The following is a 15,139-nucleotide window of genomic DNA, read 5'->3' as shown; positions in this document are numbered from 1 at the left end:
AAGGTTTATATAACTATTTAGATCTTCCATGATATCTTTCACATATATTTGAAACATAATAGGTGCCAACACAGATCCTTGCAGTACCCCACTTGTTACTTCTCGCCAACTTGAATTAGTGTCTCTGATTACTGTTCTCATTTCCCTCCCATGTAAATAATCTTCCATCCATCCCAATGTTGCTACCTTTAGTCCTCCTTCATTCTCTAACTTGCACATAAGAGTGTGTGTGTGTGTGTGTGTGTGTGTGTGTGTGTGTGTGTGTGTGCATGTGTGTGTGTGTGTGTGTGTTTGCCTTGTTTGCCTCTTTTTTTTTTATTCTTCTCTTTTCTCTATTAATATCTTAGAGTAAATGTGTGGAGAAATATTTATGTGTGTGTGTACTTACTTTGTTTAGGATGATTTTTTTTTTTTCATATTTATTTATTTTTTATTAATATCTAAGTGATTGTAATATGTAGTGTGTGTGTGTGTGTGTGTGTGTGTGTGTGTGTGTGTGTGTTTATCTTATTTACCTTTTTTTTTTTTTTTTTTTCATGTAAGAGGGACACTGGCTTAGGGCAACAAAAGAGGAAGAAAAAAGACCCATTGAGGTGCCATTTCCTAAAGAAAAAGCCAAATGGACTATTACAAATATCAAGTCTCTCTTTGTCTCCACAATAATCAGTAATAGATCCTTCCACCTATGTTTACAGTACATTCATTATCCTTTTCCCCTTAGGTTCCCCTGTGGGCGGTGGCTTGGTCGGGGCATTGATGATGGTTCCCTGGAACGCATCCTGGTGGGGGAGTTGGTACCATCCCACATAACCTCTGATGATCTGGTGGAGTCCTGCCGCACCCCAGTAAGATGCAGGTCTCCAAATATGCCTGGTCCTCGCCGCTCAGACCTCAAGCTCACTATACCAGACATCCAGCAGCATTTAGGTGAGTGTGCAGTAGTAATTTGTAACTCTGTCTATCTATACTTGTAAATGGTGAACTGTCAGAGGGGGGGGTCCCAGAAAATAAAGGAATTAGATATTAATGTGTGGTTTGACAGACTTTACCCTCACCCATGCAAACACTAGGATTCAAGATTATGAAAAACAGCATTCAGTTGCCACTCATCTTTCCTCTGTGAGTGTAAACAGTGAAGTGTCAGAGGAAGTTCCCAGACAGTGGAAGAATTAGACATAAGTGTGGTGTGGCAGACTGTTATCTAGGTAACTCAGCCATGCAAACACTGAGAGTCAGAGTTATTAGAAGCAGTGTTCAGTCGCCATTCACCTTTCCTCCTCCTTCAGGTGACTCAGTGAACAACCTGGTCAAGTACTTCTACAAGCCTGAGAAGGAGCGAGGCAGCCTCACCCTGCTGCTGTGTGGGGACTTTGGTCTTGTCTGCTGCTTGGAGCAAGTCTTCTCATACGGCTTCAAATCCACCAGGTTTTTTGGGAAGAATCTCTACCTGTGGGATTACTTTGGTAAGACTTGTGTTTAGGGACTGGCACTTTCTGTGTGTGTGTGTGTGTGTGTGTGTGTGTGTGTGTGTGTGTGTGTGTGTGTGTGTGTGTGTGTGTGTGTGTGTGTGTGTGTGTGTGTTTTTTTACCAAGGCCAGTGCCCATCTTGCAAAAGAAAATACTTTTAGATTATCCGGTCTTTTTAGTCTGTTCCTCTCTGTAATTATCATCATTATGAAAGGATTCACACTCACAGCTTGTACATCATGAAGTCATATTTATATGCCTTCCCAGTAGCTGGTAATAGAGTAAAAGTCTGTTAATCCCTGATAGCCTTGCATACTCACTAACCTTGACATCTTTTTTGTTAATGACATATAGCATTGTACTTGCATCTACCATCCTGAAATTCTTGGCTCCACAGAGAGAGTCCAGCAGCATTTTGAGGTACTGCTGCGGGAGGAAGCAGAGAGGGAGCAGTTGACTGGCATTGCAAGGGATGGCCGGGACCATGGACTGAACAGTATGGCAGAGCTGGTGGGCTTGGTGTCCCGCATCAATGCCTCATCCTCACACCTGGGCAAGGATGACAAGTTCCAGCTCTTTGTGTGTCTGGCAGCAAGGTGAGGCAAGCACAGTGTAATGTGTGTTGTGTTTCCATACTTAACTCCACCTTAGATGAATTTGATCTTGCACTTGTGTGGGAGGGGAGGGAGAAGGTGCATACTTAGAGGCTGAGAGAGAGAGAGAGAGAGAGAGAGAGAGAGAGAGAGAGAGAGAGAGAGAGAGAGAGAGAGAGAGAGTATAGACAAGGAAGATTATTAAATGCAACACCTTTTAAGGCAAGTGGTTATATAATATAGTCCCAATTCCTGGAGAATTCCTGGAGCAGCCAAGTTGTCAGCTCTCCTCATTATAGATGCCCTTCTCTGTGAAACAAGTGCCATTGTTTCTCTGAAGGTGTTACTGTTTATCTGTTAATGCTGTCTTTGATCCACAGGGCCCGCCTCCTGCCACGCATCCTCCTGCCCCTCCAGCGCTCCCCTGTCACCAGCCACATGTATGACGAGTCGTCCTTCCTGCGAGACCCTCAGCTGGTGCGGGATCTCATCAACGTCCTGTCAGCCCTCAATGATTTTGAGATCGTCCTTGAAAGTTCACTGACAAGAGGGATTGACTAATTTGCTTCCGTACTAGTTTCTGTTGTGAATTCATAAAGTAGCATCACTTGCAATTTCCTCCCAGCTATTGCTCATTGTAATGATTGCACAGGTGACTTGCTACTCCCTTTAGGCTGGGACTTGGCAGCTTGTTCTGCAGCCAGCCACCAGTCATGTAACTGAGATCAAAGTGGTTTGGAAAATGTGCACAGTCATACATCCTGTCCAGGTCACAGGGTCCCTTTGTGGGGTTAAAACCAGAGTGTTAAGGAGCCGGCATAGGAGGGAAGTCAAGAGAAAGGTAAGGTTAGGATGTGAAGTACATAGAAAGTATACATAGAGAGAGTAAGGCTTTATCAAAAACTTAAAAAGTTAAGTGATAGCATTTAGTGTGATAGAATGTGTTAGGAAACAAATTGTAGAGGCTCTAAGATCAAGAATAAACCTAAAGGAGTTGGATAGGATGAATAGAGGTTTTATAATTGTAGGTCTTTCACATTTTAATTTAAGGAAATGAGATTCTAGAAGAGACAGTAAAGACCAGTAAGTGAAACTCAAATTCATAGCAGTACTAAATGTTGTAGAAAGTAAGGGAAGATGAAAGTTTTAGTAGCTACACTTCAAAACATCAAATAGAGCCTAAGTTTTGTGTTAAATGAGATGATGAAAAGCATGACTGATGTGAACATAAAAGTACAAGTCTTATTGCCAAACTTGACATTGTAAGGACTTTAAGTTTTAAAAAGGAAAGAAATTAATGCAGTAAAGATTGAAGACCAATGAACAAGAAGCATCAAATATGAAGATTATAAATATAGTTATTATTTTAAAGTTATAAATTTATATAATATTGATATAGGTAAATATTTGGTTCCTCAAATTGTCAGGCTTTAAGAGACTTTATTTTTCCATATGTATTGACCACCCTTCTCTTGTTCCAAAAGAGGAACTTGTGCCATTTGCTTCTCCATAGTAGTGACATGTATCAGTTGTCAAGTGGAGGCACAAAGCTGCACTCCACTCATTGTTCTCTCCCTGTTCTCTGTAGACAGTGACATACGCTTGCCAGCTTTTCAATATCCTGTTTTGTAATGTAACTGTTGAGTGTGAGGGCATAGAGGGGTCATGAGAGGGCTTGTGCTAGAAGAGGAACAAGGCAGGTACAAAAAATACTCATCATTTCCTGCTGTTCAGTTTTTAGAGTTGTCTGTGTATGAGGCATTTTACCTGTAGATATTTTATGGTGTAAGAAAGTGTGTGTGTAGCTGCTCACTCTGCTGGGCGTTATATTTTGGTATACTCAGACCAAATATTTGTATAGTATTGTCAGATTTAGTTTATCTAGTATTTAGTGGCAGTTACAGTAATCATGATTGGATATTACGTTGGTGTTCAGCACACACTGCTGACTTGTACATAACAGGAAATTTATCATTACAATTGGGAATTATAAAAGCACAAATTTTGTTACATATGAAAATTTAAGCAGGACGTGTTCCTATCTCTGTTATAATTCGGCTCACGTGTTTCAAAAAGAGAAGTAAAGCATCATGTATTTTGTTGTTTGTACGCTGATCTTGTAAAGTGTTTGGGTTTTGTCAAATTTGTCAGCCTCGTCACACCAAGGTGCTGTCTCATTGAACTGCTGGACATTGATCTAACACTCCCTTTGACCCAACTAAGTCATAATGTTCTGCCCTCCAGTCGACACATAATTATAAGATTTCTTATGGTGAATGTTCCACCGCTACAGTAATCCTTGAACAAGCTGTGTTTTGTATATCTCTTAAGAAACAAATACCAAATACTTAATTTATTAAGGAGATAATCAGGTTACTCCAGTTTTTTTTTTTTTTTTTTTTTTTTTTTTTTTTTTTTTTTTTTTTTTCAGGTTGTATTTTATTAGTAATTCCCAGTCAATAGTTGCTGCTGCTGTGGGTTGAGGAGGATGTGTGTTGTGGTGATGTAATGCCTCACCCACCAGATTGAAGGAAGGAGTGCAGCACAGGAGTGACTGGAACCCCAGGCTGGTCCAGGGTGTTGGGTGGCAGGGTGCAGAAAGATCAACTGCTGCAGAGTGGTGTGGTGGTGGTGGTGAGGACCCTGCAGGTTCCCTGAACTGTGATATTTGTCATGTTCATAATGTCAAACGTCTTGTGTGTCTCCTTGTTCATGTTGAAGAGTTCCCATGCTTGTGAACAGGCAAAAACCAAAAAACTTCTGTGTCGGATTATGAACATGACCGTCGCTGGCTGACTCCATGAGGCAGTCTGACAATACTCAATTTTCTAGTGAGTACAAAGGTGGTACTCCTGCAACAGTGCTAAACATGAGTGTTCATAGAAAATTCACTTGTACATTATATACTGTGCAAGGACAATATTGATTTTGTACTTATAGTACAAGCTGTTACACTTGTGAAAAGTGTGTTAGTACATACTGTATACTTAAGAAAAGTGTGCTGTTCCTAGCAAATATATTTTATTTTATTTATGTTAAAGCCTGGAGCTGGAGTTACTGCTCAACTGTCACTATTGACAGTTTCAATGCATCAGTGTATTGCATGTTTTCATTGTATAAATAAAGATACCCCTGTGTACTGAGTGATTCATCTTAAACCGCACAAGGAAAACTGAGGGGCAAGAGCTGAGCAGCAATACTCATGGGTACACTGAGGCAGACATGGTATCCTTCCCTCCTTCCTCTATCTGCTCAGTCTGTCTTGAGCTGTGCTGTCACATCAAAAGAGTCTTTCAGGATGTAGTGTGCCAGGTCTCATCCTCCTTGCTGTGCTAGGGGCTAGTGCAGAGGAGCCTGTCAAGAAACTATTCTAAAATGTTCAGTAAAGTTCACATCAACCAAGTGTCACAAAGGGGACAGGAACAGTTCAGATCAGTGAACATATTCATTTACTTGTACATACACATGGATTGATGACAAGTTTTTATTTAGTTATACGTTGATGTGGATGATAGATGAACATCTGACATTTTTATTTAGGCATTATGTTATGAGGCTGTTATATTAGACTACAGCCTCAGATCAGTTTATGGATGTGGTTGACAGATGCACACACTAAATGTTTGTGTAAGGTGAGGTTATGTCATATAATGCTTTTTCATGCAAGAAAAGTATTGGCCAAGGACAACAAAAATTTTATAAAGAAGGGCGCACCGAGGTGCCAGGCACTGAAGAAAAGGGTCAAAAGAATTATCCAGAGTTGGAGAAGTGAATTACTCCCTCTTGAAAGGATCGAAGTCATATGAAGGGGAAAATACAAAAGGAGGCAGGGAGTTCCAGAGTTTACCAGTGAAAAGGATGAAAGATTATGAGTACCAGCTTTGGCATATCTCATGCTCTCTAAAGGTTTAATATCAGGGAAAAGGGAACACAAAGGGGGACATCTAAACATACTATCCATCTTCCAAGGATCGTGTAACTATATACGAGGAAGAGAATAGAACATGATACTTTTAACGGCCCTCTCACACGGGCAGTTTGGTCGCGCGGCTCGGCAGCGCGACCAAAACACTGATACACGCGGGCGGCAAAACGCGCCACCGGATCGCGACAGCGAGTCGCCCTTGTGAAAAGGCTCACTACTGAGAGAGGCTGCTGCAGGCTAACTCAGCCTGGGTCAGTTGCATCATGGAATCTGATGAGAACCCTGTTGCTGCCTTACTCTTCCATCGACTATGGATGCTTCCCATAACATTTGACTGATTGACAGTTGGGCAGTTTTATATACAAATGAATCTTAAAGCAATGCCAATTTTTTCAGCTATTTTAGGATATCAGAAGATATTTTCAACCACTTTCTCACATTAATCAAATTACCTCTGCATAGGATATGGATTACTGAGCAAGTGACGGTCTGTCACTGGAATAAAAAATAGATAAATAAATAAATAAATAAATAAGAAATAACGGTCGCGCGATCGAGCGACACAAACCGCTCGCGTGAAGAGGCTCCAAGCGACCGTGATCGGTCACGGGGACAGTACTTCAGTAGGTTTAATTACCACTGATGACTTCTTCTATTGTAATGCCAGCTGTACGTAGTAAGGTGGCGAGGACCATCAGTCAATCAGTCAGGGTGTACGTCAGTCAGTTCATCAGTCAATCAGGAAGTCAGTCAGACATTCAGTCCATCAGTCACTCAGGAAGTCAGTTAGTCACTCCATCAGTCAGCCAGTAAGTTAATCAATTAGTTAGTCAGACAGTCAGTCTATCAATTAATCATTCAGTCAAGTGTTTTTTTTTTTACATATTTCAAAATTCACCCAGCTCTCGTGTCGCTGGTTCTTCCTTATCTCAACCTTATACAAGAAGCTCATTTTCATTCAGAGAGAGAGAGAGAGAGAGAGAGAGAGAGAGAGAGAGAGAGAGAGAGAGAGAGAGAAGGTGAATTCTGGCAAAGAAAAGGGGTTCGGAAGATGGGAAAAATAGCCACAAGGAGCAAGAGAAAGGAAGTTTTATAGTGCCAGACAGACAGACAGATGCCGCATATTGTACAAAACTACTCTGTCACTTCAGCTAGAATCTGTCTCTCTCAATCTAAACCTTTAAGTGCATGACAGGTGGATAGGAATTAATAGAAAAAAAAAGTGAATGAAGACTGATATGATAAAGAGTTAATAGATACCGAAAGATTATGATGATGAGAAGAAGTTTCAAGCTCTGAAAGAAAATGGAGAGGTGGTGAAAACGCGTATATCATTCCAATACAATCTAGAAAATATCCCTCCATTTCCCTCCCCCTTTCCTTTGAGCACCATTGCCTCCCAACCGTCCTGTCATCGGGCAGTAAGCGACCTAACAAACATGGCGATGGTGTGGGCTAGACTGGCCTTCATAGTGGGCATCCTCTCGCTCTTCCACGCGGGCTACTCTGCGGCACAACGTAAGTGCACCTCGTGGAGAAGTAAATCAATGTCATCTGCACAAAATATATCCAGAAAATTTGCATGTTGGATCACTGAGGTCGTAATGGGGGGGACGAGCAGCCGGCACGCCTGTCATCAATTATTATTGTAATTATTATCATAATTATTACTATGTTTGTGAAGAGTGATAGGCTATGCTAGTTATTAGATAAAGGAGGCTTTGTACTAGTAGAAGGAGGAGGAGGGGGAAGCTTGGTGTCTGACTGTTTATATGCCTGCCTATCTTTAGCAATATCAACATTAATTGACCCATATGATTTCCTGACTCATTTATATAAATGCATGTCTGTGTCTTTACATCTTCAATAACTGACCCGTAATAATTCCTGACTCAGTTAGGTTTATGCCTGTCTTGTGTGTGTATCCATATCTACAGTAACTAATAAATATTAATTCCTGACTTAGATATAAACACGCCTGTCAGTTTGTGTGTCTAATAATTCTGTATAATAGGTCCGTCCCCCAAATCCCTCAAACAAGCTTGGGGACCTGGTGGTTTTGAAAACTGGGGAATTTCTAGATTAACTTAACTGGGAAGGGGGGGGGCTTGGACTCCCTTCCCCTGGAAACCCCCTTAAGGACACTAACCTAACCAAACATTAGGTACCTAACCGAGGGTGCTTTGCCCCACCTGGACCCGCCTTAAGGACACGAACCTAACCTAACTGGGGGTCTTCACCCCACTGGACCCCACCTTAAGAACACTAACCTAACTGGGGGTGCCGTATCTCCACCCCCTCTTGGACTCCCATAAAGGACACTAACCTTAACTATCCTAACATAACCCCCTTTAAGGACACTAACATATCCTACTGACTCTTCATATCCTCCTGACTGGGAGGGGGGGCCTCCCCCCCAATTCCATGTTAAGGACACTAACCTAATCTAACCTGACCTAACCATTTACCTGAATAGGAAGTGGAAGGTCCAGGGTGTGATTGGTTGACCACCTCTTCCTCATCTTCAAAGGGTACTGGTGCCACCAGTTGTTCAGCACAAGATTGATTTGGGCAAAACACCGTGTGATCTTAAGAAATGTACACCCAAGTCATCCTGCTTGTGGAACAGCACAATAAAGCCCCAGTACATAATGTGGATAGTCAGCTGACTGGTGCGGCTGTCACAAATACATGTAGTGTATACGTGATATAATCGACATATTGGCCGGAAGTAAATGACGTTCAGTGATGTTCTAATATGTCATTAAAAAGATAGCTCTCATTGGTGAACAAAAGATATACAAGTGAAAATGTGCTATTCCATATTAGAAACCAACATATTAACACACATACTGCCAATTAAGCCAACACAAGGTTGAGGGAGTGGTGCAGAGCGTGCTGGACTTAGAAAAAATCCGAGACACAGCACATTCTTGGAGCTATTCCGGCCACATCAGACTCAGCCCACCAAAAATTTATACATTTAGAGCAAGGCCACAGTATGTCCTACAGGATATGTAAGTTTCATTTTTATGTATCACATTAACTTATTATAAAGAACAACCATGTCTTTACTCATGTCTACAGTAACTGATCAGTATTAACTAATCTCTGACTCAGATATATGCATGCTTGTTTGTTTGTGTGTGTTTACTCATGTCTGCAGTTACTTATTCATGTTAATTCCTTACTCAGTTATATATCTGTCTTTTTTTTGCATGTCTTTATCAGTATCTACAGAAACTGTCATGAATTCCTGACTCAGTTATGTATATTAATGAACTGCATCACTATTTTTCCCTGTCATTTTGTGGGTCTCTATCGGTAGCTACTATAACTGACCAGTATAATTCCTTACTAAGTTTGAAATATCCCTGCGTAATTCCACTATCAGTATTTCTTAATGAAGGAAGAAGAATCACATCACTATTTCTCCCTCTCTCTTTGCATAACTTAAATCATTGTTTCTCCCTCTCTCTCACTGCCACAGATCGTGCTTACCTGAGGGTGACAGAACAAGAGTACACAGCGCTGCCCACTGACGTAAGTACTGCAGAAGGGGTAGCAGGGCAGTGTTGAGGCTGGCAGGGCAATGTTGGGGCTGGCAGGGTGATGCTGAGGCTGACAGGGCAATGTTGGGGCTGGCAGGGGAGTGTTGAGGCTGGCAGGGCAATGTTGGGGCTGGCAGGGTGATGCTGAGGCTGACAGGGCAATGTTGGGGCTGGCAGGGGAGTGTTGAGGCTGGCAGGGCAATGTTGGGGCTGGCAGGGTGATGCTGAGGCTGGCAGGGCAATGTTGTGGCTGGCAGGGTGATGCTGAGGCTGGCAGGGCAATGTTGGGGCTGGCAGGGTGATACTGAGGCTGGCAGGGCAATGTTGGGGCTGGCAGGGTGATGCTGAGGCTGGCAGGGCAATGTTGTGGCTGTCAGGGTGATGCTGAGGCTGACAGGGCAATGTTGGGGCTGGCAGGGTGATGCTGAGGCTGGCAGGGCAATGTTGGGGCTGGCAGGGTGATGCTGAGGCTGGCAGGGCAATGTTGGGGCTGGCAGGGTGATACTGAGGCTGGCAGGGCAATGTTGGGGCTGGCAGGGTGATGCTGAGGCTGGCAGGGCAATGTTGGTGCTGGCAGGGTGATGCTGAGGCTGGCAGGGCAATGTTGGGGCTGTCAGGGTGATGCTGAGGCTGGCAGGGCAATGTTGGGGCTGGCAGGGTGATGCTGAGGCTGGCAGGGCAATGTTGGGGCTGGCAGGGCAGTGTTGAGGCTGGCAGGGCAATGTTGGGGCTGGCAGGGTGATGCTGAGGCTGGCAGGGCAATGTTGGGGCTGGCAGGGTGATCCTGAGGCTGGCAGGGCAATGTTGTGGCTGTCAGGGTGATGCTGAGGCTGGCAGGGCAATGTTGGGGTTGGCAGGGTGATGCTGAGGCTGGCAGGGCAATGTTGGGGCTGGCAGGGCAGTGTTGAGGCTGGCAGGGCAATGTTGGGACTGGCAGGGTGATGCTGAGGCTGGCAGGGCAATTTTGGGGCTGGCAGGGTGATGCTGAGGCTGGCAGGGCAATGTTGGGGCTGGCAGGGTGATACTGAGGCTGGCAGGGCAATTTTGAGGCTGGCAGGGTGAAGCTGAGGCTGGCAGGGCAATGTTGGGGCTGTCAGGGTGATGCTGAGGCTGGCAGGGCAATGTTGGGGCTGGCAGGGTGATGCTGAGGCTGGCAGGGCAATGTTGGGGCTGGTAGGGTAGTTTTGTGCCTTTTAACCATGCACGTCTTTATTTGTACTTGCCATGTTGACCTTTCTGTTTAGTGATGGATAAGGTGGATGGAGTTGTTAAAAGGAGGCTGAGAAGGGAATGATGCAAGTGTGTTGGTGAAGCAGGAAAGAATGTGTTTTGTGGGCTGGGCTAAGGAGGGGACTAGTGAGAGTAAGGCCGGTGTTTTGCATTGCTTTGTTCACTGATGAAGACTATACCTCCAGAGACGATTAGATGGGTTGTCATGGTATTATTAGATGTTATTATGTCATTGATGTAGGATTCTTGCTAACTATCACAAGAATCATGAAAACTCCCATGAACATCACAGTAATTTCCACTTGAGCCTGTTAGTAGTAATCCAGTTAAGATGTTGAAATAGTTTGAGAATCCTGTCCAAAAATAATCAGGCAGGACCTTAGATAGTCAGGTTACAGAAGCCATTGCTGTACACTAAGGTGGTTGGTGCCTGACTGTTCAGATGCTCATCATCAAGGAATTATCACACTGAACATAAGGAAAAGAAATACAACCATGAAATTGTCTTAACATTGTGCAGTCCTGTAAGGGAAAACAGGGATGTCAAAATGATTAAGACAGAACTGTCTTGGTATGAAATCATTACAAAATCTGGAGTGCTGGCATAGATATGTATAAAGCCAGATTTCTCTGTGTTTGTTACTGTACTAAAAATTCCTTGGCAGTAGCTAGAGTCAAGATTAGAATCCCTACAAGGACTTCCTCTTGGCTTCTTGGAGTCCATCAGTACATAGGGAAGCCACACAATGCCAACAGTCACTGCGACTCAGTTTTCTACTCCACATAGTTAAAGGGAAGCTGCCGTCTTGACAACACTCGAGGGACACTCACTTATTATATTTGGTTTCATTTTGTTCAGTGTTGAGTTGGCAATCCATCTTTTATCCTGGATAAAACTGATAAGTGATGCAGGTTGCAAGCAAGAGTGCACAGAAAGGCAGTATATGTTGATAACATCCTCATTATAAACAGACAGTGATTGTGTGTAAGGTCTATCACCTACCATAACACTCACACTGACTTGAGTTGTGAGTCACCAAGCTGTCAAGAGAAACAGAAAGCTATCCAAGAAAACATCAGTGTTGCTCGTCACTGGAGTGTAGCCATGTCATACTACATAGTGGTGAAGGGCACACCGGGCCATGCTGGGGTGGACGTGGAGGGCCTGGACAAGAGAGATGAGCACTACCTGTCACTAGTTGACACGCTGGGCTTCATGATGGGTGAGGGTGGCCTTGTCATGAAGAAACCTGGCTCGCATGGAAACTGTGATGCTCTGAGCTGTGGCACACGTGTGTTGATTCTGCAGCCGTACATGTACCCGACTGATGTACTGAATGCACTGCGTGAAGTCGGCTTTAAGATCCTCAGCTCTGCCGGCTTGCCATCTGGTGCTGTTGTGTGGACCCTGGAGAAGCACTAGACCAACACCCTTCCAGGACTTGTGCTTAACCTTAATGAAGACTTTTAGGGGTAATTGTAAAGGATAAATAATCAGTGTTTAGAGTGCCCAGGGTGATAAGTCTAAAGATTATAAAGATATAGAATGAAAATGTTTGCTTCTTTATTCAGTGAGGCATAGGGTGGTATTATAGATTTAAATGAGTACAAGAGATTGTCTATGACCATAAAAAAAATCAGAGAATCTCATAAGCTGTCCAACTCTGGAAGAAAAAACAAGAGTTTGAAATGATAGTGAACACCATCTTGTACACTCCAGGCACGACTGAGGGAAAGCTGCTTTACTAGAGTAATTTATAATGTCTTCATATACATGCTTCCTCATACACCTATACAGTCACCCCAGGTAGTGTTGTCACAAAGTCCAAGGAATTTTATGTCTGAATGAAATTGAAATTAATGTGTGGACAAATTAACTTCTTTTTGTTAAGAGCTCCACAAGAACTCCAAGAACTCCACCAAGAAGAAACAAGAGATGTGATAGGTAGAGGTACTTGCCAGAAGCTGCTTTTTTGTATAAAACATTTTGTACTATGTGACATTACTACTTGTTACAACACTGCAGTTTGCTTCCTTTACATTCCGTCTTTCAGTCTTCTCAATAAGGGGCAAGAGGAACACCACACCATGCCTCTGAGAGTGACAGTAATGTTTTGTCCCCAGATCAGTGTCCAGGGCCTCTTGAGTCTTCTGTTAGCCATGTATGGAATCCTTCACATTGCTGGGGACTTCAAAGAAATTCGGGCAAATGTACAGCTTCAGAATAAGTAAGTAGACATGTCTTTTTTTTTTTTTTTTTATGAGATTAGAATGTAAGGAGGACAGTTTTTGCATATCTGTTCTGCCTCCAGTAGATATAATTATGCATGATGATTACATACTGTTGAGAAAACTCTAACTTGGTATAAGGCTGAGTGATGAAAATGCAAAACTGTGCATGTGTGTGTGTATGTGTGTGTGTCAGAGTTGTTTTTAACCAGAGGACTGACACATTTTTCTTATGCTGTCATTTTTTATTTATTTATTTATTTTTTTACATCCATTTCTTATACCAGATTAGAGTTTTCCCATTAGGGCATACATTATTTATGAGGTATTAGTTGAATTATAGTTTCTGGTGTATTCAAGTACTCCTGAAAAGTAAAACAATAAGGACTTTGATGTCATAGACAGGGTTGTGTATCAGATTGTACCACCTCTGGGTGTGCAGTAATCATAAGTATTATACACAAAGTGGTTGGAGCATTTGATCTCATGCAAAAAGTTGTACTGTATTTCAAATTATGACATCTGTGTCTATAATAATTACAACAAAATAAAAAATATCATTTCCTTTAGTTAAGGAATTAATCTGTAGCATGTTTGTCTGTAGTAATGAATAAGAACCCAGTGCAAAAATTAAGAAAAACCAAGACGTCTCTCTTTTGGGAGCAAAATGTGTCAGATGAACAGTGAGTGGACAGCAGTGTGCAGGTCCTCCCTCCCCCACAGGTCATGGGAGACAGTAGGCAACCGGCCAACCTTCTACACATTTGCTCACCGTGGGCGGGCGCTGAGTCCGAACTATGTGATGCCGCCATCCAGTTCCCCCCAGGACATGGTGGAGACCCTGCCCTCGTAGTGGCCCCGTGCCACTCTGCGGTGCCTTCATTCTCACCTCTTTGTCTTTTTTTAAAGATTTCATAAAGGAATCCTTCTTTTATCTTTTATAGGGAAGATTTGGTAGAGATGAGTCCTTTATCTTTTTTAAGGCAGAAAGGTACAGCCAAATCTTCCTTTTTAAGAAAGATTTAGTGGAAGGAAATCCAGTTTTTCAAGTTTCTGGAGTAACAGACAAAGTTATTTTTATCTTTCTTTTCATACACAGATGAAGAATACAATTTACAGGTAATGTTCTAAAAGATTATAAGAAAATATTGAAAAATATTAAATGGGGAATTATTCTACATTTACATTTGTTCCCAGTTCACAAATATTTAATTTACTTACCATAACTGATCCATAAATCATCATTCACCTGTACCTGAAATGCATCACTGTATCTCCAGGACATTAATCTGGATCCAGCACTTCAGCTTTCCCTTCTGCCTTTGTTATTTTATTATTCTGTATCTTGTTTAATGAAGACATGGTAACAAAAAATTGTGTCCCTAGAATGTAATGCGGATCAAACACTAGCTTTTCTTTCTGCCCTAATCATTTTATCTTTGTATCGTTGTGTCCCCAGACTGTATTGTGGATCCTACATTTAGGTGTCAGTGTTTGTGGTGGTTCAAGGCGTAATAGCCTTTCTAAGTCTGAACATGCTTCATACAGAATAAGTTTCATTGATGTTTGTCTTATAAGATAATTCCAGAACCATCATAAGATGTTTGATATTTATAGTTCAAGTATGTTAGCAGTTGAAGTATTATTTTATCATATTTTCTACCAAAGAACTTGGAGAAATATTCACAACACCACAAGAGACGAACATTTTCCATGGATTGTAAATATCAGTTGTTTGTTCAGTCAGGAAGTGGAGAATTTGTAGGTGGCAAATAGTATTTATATTTCTTTCTTACCTTCTGATGAGCAGACTTTGTCTCCCTGTGAGTCTTATATTTTCTTTATGGTAGAAAGTGTATAGGTAATGTATTGCACACACCTGTAATTAGTATGTCATTAGCATTTCTATGAGTCAATGAGGATTATTTCTCCATAAATTAAAATCTGACCTTAAACTTGGTATTGCCTTCCCCCAAAATACTGTTAAGGAAAAGAGCATAGGCAGAGATTCCCCCTAGAGGAAAGTGCCAGGACACCACATCATGTCTCGCTTCCTCATGTGAATAAGAAGACAGTGGAAGGGGTTCCCAGTTGCTTCACTGTGCTCTAGTAGAAAGCAAGGAGACAGCAGGAAATTGTATGAT

The 15,139-nt window shown here is 42.3% G+C and overlaps 2 protein-coding genes across 7 annotated transcripts in view; both read left to right on the top strand.

The window, feature by feature from the left end:
* The window catches only part of LOC135113641 (DENN domain-containing protein 5B-like), a 54,882-nt gene extending 49,683 nt beyond the window's left edge, over positions 1–5,199 (top strand). For all 5 annotated transcript variants that reach the window (XM_064029054.1, XM_064029055.1, XM_064029057.1 and 2 more), the window contains 4 exons: positions 722–927; positions 1,287–1,463; positions 1,865–2,063; positions 2,441–5,199. In XM_064029054.1, coding sequence (XP_063885124.1) covers positions 722–927; positions 1,287–1,463; positions 1,865–2,063; positions 2,441–2,621 — 763 coding nt within the window. In that variant the 3' untranslated portion in view covers positions 2,622–5,199. The remainder of the gene's footprint in view (positions 1–721; positions 928–1,286; positions 1,464–1,864; positions 2,064–2,440) is intronic.
* A 2,086-nt stretch (positions 5,200–7,285) lies between these two features.
* On the top strand, positions 7,286–14,950 carry LOC135113640 (ER membrane protein complex subunit 5-like). 2 transcript variants are annotated; one of them, XM_064029052.1, is made up of 4 exons: positions 7,286–7,503; positions 9,476–9,528; positions 12,891–12,994; positions 13,719–14,950. In XM_064029052.1, the coding sequence occupies exons 1-4, from the start codon at positions 7,425–7,427 to the stop codon at positions 13,846–13,848; spliced, it is 366 nt and encodes a 121-aa protein (XP_063885122.1). In that variant the 5' UTR covers positions 7,286–7,424; the 3' UTR covers positions 13,849–14,950. The 2 variants fall into 2 exon arrangements, 1 of the variants encoding a protein (XP_063885122.1); XR_010274918.1 differs by lacking the exons at positions 7,286–7,503; positions 9,476–9,528 and adding an exon at positions 11,550–12,239.
* Positions 14,951–15,139: the final 189 nt, after the last annotated feature.

This window comes from Scylla paramamosain, chromosome 26, assembly GCF_035594125.1.
Source record: "Scylla paramamosain isolate STU-SP2022 chromosome 26, ASM3559412v1, whole genome shotgun sequence".
NCBI lineage: Eukaryota > Metazoa > Arthropoda > Malacostraca > Decapoda > Portunidae > Scylla > Scylla paramamosain.
This window is presented reverse-complemented; position numbering and strand designations above follow the sequence as displayed.

Bases quoted from the DNA above. Each gene is read 5' to 3' on its own strand.
- LOC135113640 (XM_064029052.1), top strand. From the start codon at position 7,425: ATGGCGATGGTGTGGGCTAGACTGGCCTTCATAGTGGGCATCCTCTCG. The intron at 9,529-12,890 runs GTAAGTACTGCA...TTTTGTCCCCAG, and splicing joins ACACAGCGCTGCCCACTGAC to ATCAGTGTCCAGGGCCTCTT. The intron at 12,995-13,718 runs GTAAGTAGACAT...CCTCCCCCACAG, and splicing joins AATGTACAGCTTCAGAATAA to GTCATGGGAGACAGTAGGCA.